At 40.3% G+C, this 12,945-nt stretch overlaps 1 protein-coding gene across 5 annotated transcripts in view; it reads right to left on the bottom strand.

The window, feature by feature from the left end:
* The window catches only part of ATP2B3 (ATPase plasma membrane Ca2+ transporting 3), a 132,733-nt gene that overhangs the window by 47,906 nt on the left and 71,882 nt on the right, over positions 1 to 12,945 (bottom strand). For all 5 annotated transcript variants that reach the window (XM_072124017.1, XM_072124013.1, XM_072124014.1 and 2 more), the window contains exons 4-5: positions 8,709 to 8,906; positions 150 to 407 (exon numbers count right to left, since the gene is read on the bottom strand). In XM_072124017.1, the coding sequence (XP_071980118.1) occupies positions 150 to 407; positions 8,709 to 8,906 (456 nt within the window). The remainder of the gene's footprint in view (positions 1 to 149; positions 408 to 8,708; positions 8,907 to 12,945) is intronic.

The following is a 12,945-nucleotide window of genomic DNA, read 5'->3' on the forward strand; positions in this document are numbered from 1 at the left end:
AAAACGGTAAAAAGACGGGAAACCCGATGAAAATGCGGTGTTCGGACCCTTAGTAAATGTGCCCCAAATGTTCCTACTTTAAGGGAGATTTATATAGTGACGTAAAAACATATCATGAAGAAGAACCCACTCTTGTAGAATATAATCACCATATTTGATCTGGGCGATGTCTCCCACGATGAGCTCAGCCACGGGAATCTGAATAACTTGGGCATTCCTGATGACGGAGAATCTTTGCTCTTGTTCTATGCGACTCTGCAGTCCCCGGAACTGTTTCTCCTTGCTCCAGTCATTGAAGGCTGTCACCCACACCACACATATAACAGATAACAATATGGCAGCTCCCTCTATCCACCCAGCTTCTGACTCTCCTTCATCATGACCTCCGGCTTGCACATTTCCACAGTCTGAGAGAGAGAGAGGAACAAGATATATATGTAATAAGACCTGGCTGTTACAAATATTGATGATCATTCAGGAACAAGTAAGTGCCGGTAGGACCATGCTCAGTTTTATGTACTCCATACATCTATGTCCATGGAGTGATTTGCACCCCGATGTAATGAAATGTACCCAAAGCCATGGTCCATGTCACCGTCACCATCAGTTACAAGAGATAAATAAGAAGGACATGCAACTCTAACAATGAAAAGGGCTCATTGTGGTGGTCACCTTCCTTATCCCACTTGGTAGACCATCCCAGCAGAAGATTGAAGTTCCTCACCACATGATTTCATTGGGCACAAACATTCTTTATTCCAGATATAATTAGTCCTCTTAAACAAGTTGTACATGTACTGCCAACGTATTTTGAAGGATCTACTGAAGAAGCTCTGTTCACCCGAGAAAGTTATTAGCCAGACAATAATGGAAATCCACCATCAAAATCAATCATGATAAACCAGGGACTTCTTCCTTTTTAAAATCTACTTTTAAAATTAGGGTGTGCAAATTAGGGTGTGCAAATTAGGGTGTGCAAATTTTAAAGGCAGAGAACGGGCCTGGCTTACTCAGGTGGAACAAGTGTTTGGAAGCGAATCGGCTGTGCCTGAGACAGCGGATCAGAGAAATGTGAGCGAGTTACAGAAAAAACTAAGAGCATTACTACATCGCAAAACACGGATATGGTGGAACAAGATCTCATTAGAGAAATATATTCAGCAAAAATTAATACCGAGAGGCTTGAGAGTGCAGGTATTCCCGTCAAGAGAATTGAGGGTATATTTAGAAGTGTATAAAGGGGACACCATCTTTTGTCTTGAGAAAATTGTACTTCCCACCCCCACTTACCACTGTTAGGAGTGGTAAGTGAATAGGTTAGGACTTAAGAACTGTGAGATGGGGGCGGATTCTTGGCAACAGCCAAATTTTAAAGGTGGTAAAATGTTGGTAAAGTCGGTAATTATGAAGTTATTCGAGTTTCAGACTCCTTCAAGGGGTGAACCCTGAGGAGTTGGTTGGTTTACTATTTTGGGTTGGTTAGGCACCTCTGCTCTTGCCCTTTGCTAGGAGGTTGGCGGCTAGTGGATTCGGTATATACGGCATGGCACGCCGAGTGTGTTTTATGAGCGTTGCTCTGGTTTAAAAGAACGCCCTGAATATTGATGACTATTATTGGTATTAAGTCACCTTGTCAAGAACTCAGCCTTTATCATTGTAAAACTTGTAAAATGTTTTTCTTTATTTTATATGTTAATAAAGTTTTGTGTTTTTCAGATTTTAATACAAGATGTTTTCAATAAAAGCTGCGACCAATCACCTTTACAATTTGTTAGTTATGGGGGGGTTGGTCAGGCAGGTCATTTACTTCAATGGGTCATTTTCTTCCCTGGTCGGCCCTTGTCTGGTCATGATGTTACCATGAAAAAGTTCCAGAGACTTTCTGGGAATTTTTTTTGTTTAATATCTCATTGATTGTTAATATTATAATTCATTCCTCCCGTCTGTGTCTGGGATCACCACCTTATGAAGGACTCCATATAAGGACAACTTTCTTAAAGCACACATAAAAACATAAAAGTACACGAGGTTGATGGGACATCTGACTGATATGATATGACTGAGTTCAGTGAATGATCCGCCATGATGAATAGATGTGCACCCTACCATCAGCAGATCGCAGATACCATCAGATGTTACCAAGGTTCATCATTCCCGCATACATATGTAAGCCTCATATCTTTAGCAAAGAAAGAAAGCTGACTCCACAAAACTGGAGGCTATCCCTTCATGGGTGACTGATTGGAGAGCTTTTCTTGTATAGATAGGATGTGTAAAAAAAAAAAAAAATTAATTCACCCGAAAGTATAAATAGCATCTACTTCCATTCATCAAACTAGCTAAGGGTTGTCTGATTTTGTATGAGAAAGTGACTTGTATTTGAAACCAGGTTTTCTAAAGAAGACAACCCCCTTTAGATAGAAACTTAATTGTGCCAACCTGTTTAATGGTGTTCTATGGGGATGGAGTTGGAGATAAAAATAAACCTCAATTAACTAAGCATAGAAATGGTTTTAACGAATTAGGGCTTACACGTTACGTCTCTTTTCTCTTCTGTACCACTTACAGTTTACTATGGAAGTCTAGTCCTGCAGAGTTAGGAGGGTTTAGGCAGCCACACAATGGGGTCTGTGGGTGCTAGATCACTTTCACAGCCTGTCGCACCTATCTTAATCAACTTTATTATGTACTGTTCCACCTCACTTCTCGACCTTTTAGGGCACACTCACTCTGCCAGGGCACATAGCAACGGAGAGTTTTTCTCATACTGGGAAATTCACTCCTTAGATGCTGTGGTCTACAGCGACCACAGCATTTAAGGGGTTATGGAAAAAATTACACTATCTGGCACCCAGAATTGGGCGCAAGGTACAGAAGTAGTAAACAGAGGTCATGTAACAGACAGAAAATCACCTTATTCAAGAGAAAGGTACCTTCCAAAGGGCGGAGGTGCCTTAAATAACCCTTTTCAGTGAACATCAACAAGAGGGTAAAAGTAAGTAGCCATGCCAGCGGGCCTTCTGCCATGCCTGCTAGCATCTTTGTGAAACTAGTAATAAGCTGTAGTAGTCACATGGGGGAAACCTGACAGGGGTCGCTAGCATGACAGCAAAAAAAAACCCAAAATGGGAAGTACAGTATAAATATTTTTTATTCTACCTTTATCTCTGCTTTTAGCCAAATTTTTATAAATCCACAATAATCCTTTTAAGTGCTCACAATCTCCTCTATCCCTATTTCATCCCTCAGAGTGCCACCTGCAAGGCAACCGGAGAGATGAACCCGCCCTGTATAATGGAGGAAGCACTGGAACCACAATACAGGTTGGAGATCCCACAAGGAGGGTTGGCGTGAGCGTACGTGCACGTTTTATTGATGTAGAGTTGCGCACTGTATGTAGGTTTGTAGGTCAGGAAAAATAATAAGTTCTGGAAGTGGCTGGGAATTTAATGCTTTATTATGGTGGCAGTGCATTTCTTGCTGAGCTTGCAGTTACTTGTTCTATTTCATGTTATTCTTTACTATTTAATGAGCCTCCAAATGCCATAACCGCACACATTCCTGTATTTCCCTTCTCCTCTGTGCCACAACCCTGAAATATTAGATTATATTGACTGGAAATCTTACATTTAGACTTGAGCTATTGGGGGTAGGGAAGTGGCCACATGACCCTTCTTCTTCTCCCGCATACTAAATATTACATTAAACCTATACTATCTATACATTAAATGTATACTATCTATATTCCAATATATTATATACTTAATGGGTAGTAGTAGAGGATTATCATGATCTACTGGGCAGACGTAGACATATAACTTCAATACTACTCAGATAAATCTTAAAGGGGTTCGGCCAATTTAATCAAAATTTTAACTATGGCTTGGGGTCAGATTGAGTGTCAACTGTCCCACTTACCTTCATTTCAAGTTCTCCATCGTTGTCCCGATCCTCCCTTCCTGTACTTTGGTCCATGGCCATCTTCATTCTCTGGGACACGAGGAAACGAGCGGGCAGCACAGTAAAGTACTGGGTGAGTGGTCTTGGGATGGGTAGAGCTACTTTGGTAATAGGAATCTTATGATTTTTTATTTAGGGAAAAAAAACGAAAGATGGCCAACTACTTTAACTTCCTAACACTGCATTTTTCTTCAACCCTTGTATAAAATATAGACAGTATACAGACAGTCCCGGGGTTACGTACAAGATAGGTTCTGTAGGTTTGTTCTTAAGTTGAATTTGTATGTAAGTCAGAACTGTATATTTTATAATTGTTTTTTGATCTCTGTGATTATTTGATTTTAAAAATGTTGGGTTGTTATAAGAACCAGGATTAACAATAAAGCTTATTTGCAGACACTTTTTATAACTCCTACAGCTGATTATTATAGCCTGGGGCTAAACTACAGTGAATTACCAACATCCAGAGGTCAGTTTGTAACTAGGGCTTGTCTGTAAGTTGGGTGTTTTTAAGTAGAGGACCTCCTGTATTAATCATATTTAGAGTTATTCCCAACATATTTGGCTTTTTGTTGTTTGGGGTTGTTAGTAACAGCAATCTAATCTAATTCACACACAAATATTGGCAGTAGGAGAACATTTGCATCTTGAAGAGAGGTGTTGTCTAGTTAGAAGGTTTAGAAAGAAGGTTTAGTTCTAAGAATCGGAGGATCTCACCTCATGATCTCAATGTAATGTATGGATTTGCCGATCCTCCAAAGAGTTGGTCTTCGGAGAACTTAGGAGAATGGAAAAACTTGCTTTGGATGATCTACTTTTGATGGTCACTAGTTCAACGCTTAAGAAAAGATATGGTTTTGGTTTTCATAAAAATCCAATCATGGGTTAAGATTCTTCACAAAAATGACCACCATGAAATATTGTTTTATTTTATATATGTCCTTACAGTTTTATTTTACATATGGCTGCTTAGAGTCATCCAAGTCCCACAAGTCAATGGTGTAGAAGTCAATCACTTCTGCATTTACTTGTTACATGAAGAGTAGTGATTAGAGGAGGACTCAGGAGGACCACTATAGTAAACTACTCTTGAGGAGCGCTAAGGTTGGATCTGCTGTAGACAATTAGGACTCAAAGGGGGGTCAATAATGATTACTATATCAATTGCATTTTATCCCCAGGTAGCAGTAGATCATGTTAGGGTGTGTGGGTATATCACCCCTGTGACTTATCTCAGTTAAGAGGTTCTAATGGTGATGATGATGGCGATATGATGACAACTTCAGTAGATAAGTACATAAGGACAGTTAGAAAATGTAACTTACTTCAGAACACCCCACTTACAGATGACCCCTGTTACAAACTGCCCCCTGAGATTTCTGGGGAAGCTCTTTGGATTCTAATTATTTACTAAACTTTAGTCCAAACTGTAAGGTGTCTTCAACAAACCTTTTTTTGGTAATTCTTGTTCCGGTGTCAACCCAAAATTATTAAAATCCAAGTGTCACAGGGAACAAAAAATTATTTGGCTGGAGTTACACTTAATAAAATACCTTACATACAAATTCAACTTCAGAAAAAACCTATAGCACCTATCTTCTGCGTTACCCGGGGACTATCGTATTCCCATATAAACCCAGTAGACAACTGACTAGACATGACCTATATTGAATCTTATGTCCCTATACTTCTCTCTTAATGGTATGTAAAAGAGTTATATTTGTTATAAGGGTCCAATTTATTATTTTGCTTAGCCCGTAAAGAAACATGATGGCTACTGACAGAAGAAATATGTTTTGTCATGGGAGTAAGACATTTAAGTGTAGTCTTGACCTTCAGATGCCAAACTTGTGTATTAAACTCTAAAAGAATATGCAAACATCCATCCAAGTCACACACAGGGACCACGAGTTACACAGTTCAGCCATGAATAAGGGTAAGGTGTCTACCCGAAACGCGTAGGCAACTTATCTTTGACCTGTCGTGTTGACGAGTGTGAATTTATCTATATGCAAAGATGAAAATAAAGTTTTGGATTTTTTTAAGAAAACGGAAATGGACCTTGGTAGTGGTCTTGGAGCCGGATCGTATGTATGTGCACAAGATAAACTGTTTTACAGAAGTATAGACATTTTCCTACGTAAGACACCCCTACTTCCATATATAAAGGCTTTAACAGGAGTTTTGGAGGCCTGCCTGATACTCTAATTTGGCCAACATCTATTATTTCTGATTCCCTCATACATAACTTCACTTGGCTTGACAACTTTATTGACCCTTATTTCTCTCCTGAAATCTGCACCCCTTTACTCATCAGCATGGCCAGCATGGTCTATAGATTGGTGGCATGTACCTCTGTGACACTTTCTGGCAAAAGTAGTGATCTCCATATCTGTCAATCAAATTGCTTCCCGTCCAGCCTAGTTTTCTGGTGGAGTTTACCATATTGAGTGAAGACAAAAGTGGTCTATGAGAAAATAAGTAGAGGGTCTATACTAATGAAGCCAGTAGTAAATATGGTGGATGGTCCCTTGAACTGGGCTTGGCAGATGAGTTCATGAACTAGAGGAAGTAATGCAGATATGCAGAGATAAGGGATGTCTTGGGGGAGGTTGTGTCAGATTGCTCCGATACACGGAGCAGAAATAAGACATCTTGTTAGGATTTTGTAAGACACGTCTTTTGAATACTGATACGATCTGATAATCTAACATCGGGGACAAGACTCTTTCTTCATTCACGTTGAGCGGTGCTTGACAAGTGATGCACAGTGTGCTTGAAGGGATGACTCTATAGTAGAGCGGCTCTAAATAAGAAATCCCTGCTCCAGGTATTCAGAGCCTCGTGAGCACACCACATAATACAAGATGTTCTTCAGCTCAGAACTATGGCACACACTTGAGGAGAACACATAAATACTTAATACCAAGAGAGGGGCTTAAGTCCTAAAAGCATAAAAAATTACCACATTTCTACTTCTATATTGAGATATGTTCAAGTGATTGCCCCAAGCTATATATATATATATATATATATATTGATAACCTATCCTTCAGTGGGGGTCCAACACCGCACACCCAACCAAATAGATAAAAAAAACCATAAGAACATCTCCATTCTCAAATGACTGGAAGCTGTGTGTTAGTATCACAGCGTGGCCACTACTCAGGGAGCAGAGTTGTAGCACTGGGGCAACCAGAATCAATTGATTATTGGGAGTGTCGGGAGTTGGACAACTAGCGATCTAATCTTGATAGCCTAGCCTTAAATTCCCAATATATATAAGGTTAAAAGCATTTTTAGGAAGGTGTTCTACCTACATACAAGGGTTTATAGTTATTTGGTTGTTTATAATAATTAAGGATAAGGGGTTAGCTGACTTGAGGTTATGAGCAACCTTACTGACAAGGACCAAGGCCTGCTATGGTGTACGAGCAAATAAGGGACATGTTTTGTCAAGCTTGGTCCCATCCTATTATCGATTAAGGCCTTGTACATGCACAAGAGTCTTCTGTCCATCGAAACCACATTGTGGTTTCTTATAAGTACTCAGGATAACAAAATAACACATTCTCAAATTCACTGTTATTAACAAAAATGCAGCATTTTACAGATATAACTCCAAACTGTCAATCAGTCCTCAGAGACACTCAGATCCTGCCAGGAGATCGTGAAGAGAGAGAGAGGCTGCAAGCTACTACAAAGCTACAAGGAAATAAGTGATCCGGGGGAAGGGGGCGGCAGGCACATATCTGTGAGATGTAGCAGAGATCACAATGTAACAGTGTAATGGTCTGTCAGACTCTGTGTAATCACCTCTGATCTGTCTCATTTCTCTATTTATCATTGTGTTAGAATTCAGATGAAAGTGCATATACATTTGTGCCCTGATAATCTAACCACTTTGTCACCCACGGAACTAGATGGATAATACAGCAATGTTTCTGCTTAGAGAGGCCCCCACCCACACCCTGGGATTTTGCACTGAGCATCATAGAGAGTGATAGGAGCTAAAATAGCAATACAACTGAGTAAAATAGTAGAGTAAAGGGTTAAATGATCTTTATTGTGTAATTTCTTTCATGGGAAAACCCCTTTTACACCATCATGGACTGGCTGACCATCTAATGTGTAGAGGGATGTCTTAACTTTTCCTTGACTAGCAGTAGTTGGTATAATAACGGAAGGCATATCTTGATTTTCCTTTTAGATTTTGCAGATGGGTCTAAGGATATAGATAATATCTGAAGCAATCCAAATACGATGAGTTTTTTTCTTACTCCTTTACAACCTGGTTCTTAAATTGGAGATATACTTCGTCTTAGGAGCCTTTTGGCAAAGATCACAATTGGTTCCCCTTTAAGGCCAAGTTTTTGTTTCCTCCTATCTATGGTCTCATTGATATAATCCCGTCTTATGTTTTGAATTCTGGAGTCCTACAAAAACTTAGTTGTACAAAACCCTGAATGAGCAGGCCCCCAATTTACAGGAGAAACAAGGCAGCTGCTTCCATTTTTTTAAAGAATCAAGTGGTACCTCATCAAGTGAAAGGCCTGCCGGAGGAGGTTTAGTGTAGCCGTTATATAGTTACCCAGTAGTTATTGTCATTTTACAACACTGTCCCCTAATTTTTGTTTTCAGAAAAAAAAAATACACAGAAGACTCGTTGAAGCACATTTGAAACAATACGTATTCAGGACACAGTCATCTTTTATATACACAATACCCAAGTATCATAGTTGACTTACTCTCACTCTGTTCTCCTGGTGGTGCATAGAATGAAAGGCCCAGGGAGACAATGGCAGCAATTTCTAAGATGATGAGAGTCACGTCCTGGAGGGCTTCCCAGACTAATTGCAGGAAGGTTTTGGGTTTTTTGGGAGGTATGAAGTTCACACCATATATTTGTCTTCTCTTCTCAAAGTCTGCTACATTCTCAGACAAACCTGAAAAGTAAGAGGGAAACGGAAAGGTTAAACATTTTCAATAAATGAAAAAGCTAAAAAATAACCCATACAAAATTTAATAAAGTATGAAGAAATCTAAAGCCCACTTTCTGCATTTATTTTCATACACATGGGTGCACTGGCCATGCGGCGAGTTGAGCCTCTTGCCTCAGGCGGCACCACCTGCAGCAAAATGGGGGGCAGCACCAGGGGCTCACTCACCTGCTACAAAGCAGGACAAGACTCTTAAAAATAGTGTCTCTTCATATCCGATGTCAGCATGGAGTACCCAGTTTCTAAAAACAACCCTGTATATTACTAGATTACTAGTGTAAGGGGCACAGTGGGCGTCGTTCTATTACTCGCCTTTAGGCTCACCACTTTTCATATGTAATGAGTTTGCACGTGGCTAAGTACACATGGCTATGTAGACCTCTAAGCTGTATGACCAACTTTGTCATTCCATTTGCTTTTTGTGATGTTGTCTCCTTATTCATAGCTTCTTCATCACTAAGTGTAAATATCTCCAATCATTCCGGAATTATCAACTGAATCTGACAACGTAGAACATCCCTACGTCTACATATGAGTCACTCTTCTACTTCAAGGCAGGTTTACCTCTTCTGGCCTTTAGTTCACAACTTGTTCCCAACATCCAAAATTTATGACAAGACAAGAAGACAACGAGAAGAAGACTATGGTCCAACTACATGTAATAGGTATGATGTTGGAAATAAACCAAAAACGGAACAACTATAAGAGGTAAATTTAGGTAAGAGCCCTGGGCCACCTGTTGTCTCATGAATCGCCTTTGGTTATGGAGAATTTTCTGATTTTGTAAAAAGATCCTCCTGCGTGAAAACAAAAATGATCACCTAACAGAAGAGGCCTGTACAGGCAGTCCCCGGGTTATGTACAAGATAGGGTCCATAGGTTTGTTCTTAAGTTGAATTTGTATGTAAGTCGAAACTGTATATTTTATAATTGTAGTTCCAGCCAAAAAATTTATTTTTTGCCCCAGTGACAATCAGAGTTTCAAAATTTAATTTGCTGTAATGGGACCAAGGATTATCAATAAAGCTTCATTACAGACACCTTACAGCTGGTCATTGCACCCTGGGACTATAGTAATATCCAGAGAGCTTCACCAGAGGTCACAGTGGGCAGAAGGGTACGTCTTTAACTACGGGTCGTCTGTAAGTGGGGTGTCCTTAAGTAGGGGACTGTCTATACGATGAGGAAGGAGGAAACTCGTCCTGTAGCCTCTGATGTTTGGGGTTTGTAGATGACTGTCTTTGCACAGAACATCATGGACCTGACTTTCCTTATGACATCAAGATTTGTAATGCTTTTATTCTACAGGACGCTTATCTGATTCATGCTGCCAGGTGCCAATCACCCTGTCATATTCTTCATGCCATGCCACCCTTCATCTAGCGTGCCACACATTAGACAAATCTCATCTCATTTATACCAGAAAGATCAATTAAGCTGCAAAAATAATGAAAGTGCAATTAGCTAAGGACTGGATGACCATGATATTTATCTCCTCCGATCCTTTGGCATTACATGCCAACCTCTGAAAGCCATGTAATAGCTCTATGCAGAGTCCATAGACTTCCATGATGTGGCCCTGGCTGTCTTCTTAGCATACATGGCCCCCTGCTCTTCATTCTAGTAAAACATCTGAATGTGACTTGTGGCAATGAAAGGTCCATTTCCAGACGATACTATAATAACGATTTAATGTCAAAGCCCTTTAATACAGTGCAGACCTTTTCAGCACTGGGAAGTGTGACTAATGGAAGCATTTAGTAAGGTCAGAATTGACTGTTCTAGTAAAGAGCTGCGCAGTCAAAGCTTCACATTTTCTTTCTCGCCGCAGCAAGGACGGGGTACGCAAGACGAATAATTCCTCAGTAATAAAACCTGTCGCACTCTGTTCCTCCAGAACCAACTATTTTTAGTAATGGTTCTTCTTATCTATGGGGGTGATGGAGCCCATGTTATTCTATGACATTTGGGAAGAGACCATGGTGGTACTCGGGTGTTAAGAGCCATCTAGTTCATCATAGGAGATAAATATTCAGCAGATGTAAATCAGCATGTGTCAGTATATCTGCAATGCCGCAATAGTACTTTCCTTTTGACCTGACCTCTGCCTGATTATCATATTATCCTTGTGCTGACTGCTGCTTGTTCACCATTAGGCATTTACTATGCTTGCCTTGATCTTGGCTTATCCACTGGCCACATCTCTGGCTGTCACTATGGAACCACACACCACCATCTCTAGTTCCACCTTCCATTGAAATGAGCCTACATCTAGAGATTGATGTAAATTGGCTTGTGTCGTTGTATCTGCAATGCTGACATTCAGCAGCCAATGGCACTTACATCGTACTGGCTTTGTTTCACCCTACATTTCTCGTTACAATTTGAGCCTGTGCTGCCTACTGCTTGTTCACCCTTATGCCGTTATTATTCCTGCCTTGACCTTGGCTTGTTCACTAGCCACGTCCCTTCCTGTCCCTTCCCAGCTGTCATTAAATAGAGACCACACCTAAAGATCTAAGTCCAGATCCTTATACAGATGTTATAGGGTGAAAACAGGGGGGCCACGTAGACAACAGCGTCATCCATACATTAGTACAATGGGGGGGATTCATTATTGCTCCTGAAAATGATTCCGAAAATGATTCCTAAAATGCCTTCCTAAAGGCTTTTAGACTGATTTCCGACTCAACCAACAAAGGGGCATGATCTTGTGAAAGGGGCGTGCTTTGAAGAAAAGTGGGTGTGGCCACATGGAAATTAGCCTGTGCGCCAAAAAATAAAGGAGGTGACACTCACAGGGGTGGGGGATTTTACAGTGTGTCTCAGATTCCGACAGTCTCCCGCTGGAAAATACTGCGCCAGATTAATCACTGTGATGATGAATTCTGGTGTAGCATAAGACTGTCAGTTCCTACTTTCTGTTAGTCTTAACTGCCAGAAATTTGGGCGCATGGACGATTTCCCGCAATCCACGCTCCCTTCTCATGAGGCCACAAGAAAGAGCCCCACAAAAGTGCCAAAAAAAGGTTTAAAAACCTTGATAAATGTGGTGCAAGGAGTTTAGGTTTATTTGTGCAAAACCACCAGAACTGTGGAGCAAGTGCGTTAAAAAATTCCACCCATTGTGTTGCATATTAAGTATTAAGAATAAAAAATGTTTTGAGTGCCCTAAATCACTACATCCCAAAAATAATCACTTTTCATGAAGATTTGCATCAATTCTTCCCCACTGACATCTGGGTCCTTAAGTTTTACCAATATTAGGACTGTTGGAAACAGTAGAACATTCCTCCTTACAAAAGACTATATTAACTTCAGAAGTGTTTGACTTAGTGGCACATATTTCTCTGATTCTCACCGTTCCCAGATGTTAAGTGAAGGAAACACTAATCATAAGGTGTTCCTGTACGAAACACATCTACACCGCCATCACAACGTGATATAATACCCTCAAGGATGAATGTTTACACCGGGATCCAGGGTGGAGCACATAATAAGGCTATTTGGATAATCTTATGTTTGCCTCGGGAAGATTACTGTAATAGGATAATGTACAATGTGTGGTGTGTCTTTAACGATAAACTATGTAAAGCTCTCGGATTGTAGACTTGCCATAAAGGGAGGTGTAAGGAATTTAATTATATGGGAAGCAGACTATTATTCCATCCTTCCAATGATTCAATTATGCCAAGATGAAACATCTGGATTGGCCACTTGTGTCACACTACTGGGACTGTATATAGTCCCATAACCTGAGCAAATCAACAAGGTATACAGTACGGCATTACAACTGTATGGAACCAAAAGCATTGCCCATAAGATGCTGTTGGCACATCTAGTAAGACAAGTACTATAAATAATCCATCATAGTTACAGACTCCTATACAGATTTTGCACTGGGCCAACCATAAGTAACTGCTATCATTGAACTTTTCTAAATCTGCCCTCGAACCATAAGCGAAACCCATAATTTGCATAAAAT

This window comes from Engystomops pustulosus, chromosome 9 (assembly GCF_040894005.1).
Source record: "Engystomops pustulosus chromosome 9, aEngPut4.maternal, whole genome shotgun sequence".
NCBI classification, from domain to species: Eukaryota; Metazoa; Chordata; class Amphibia; order Anura; family Leptodactylidae; genus Engystomops; species Engystomops pustulosus.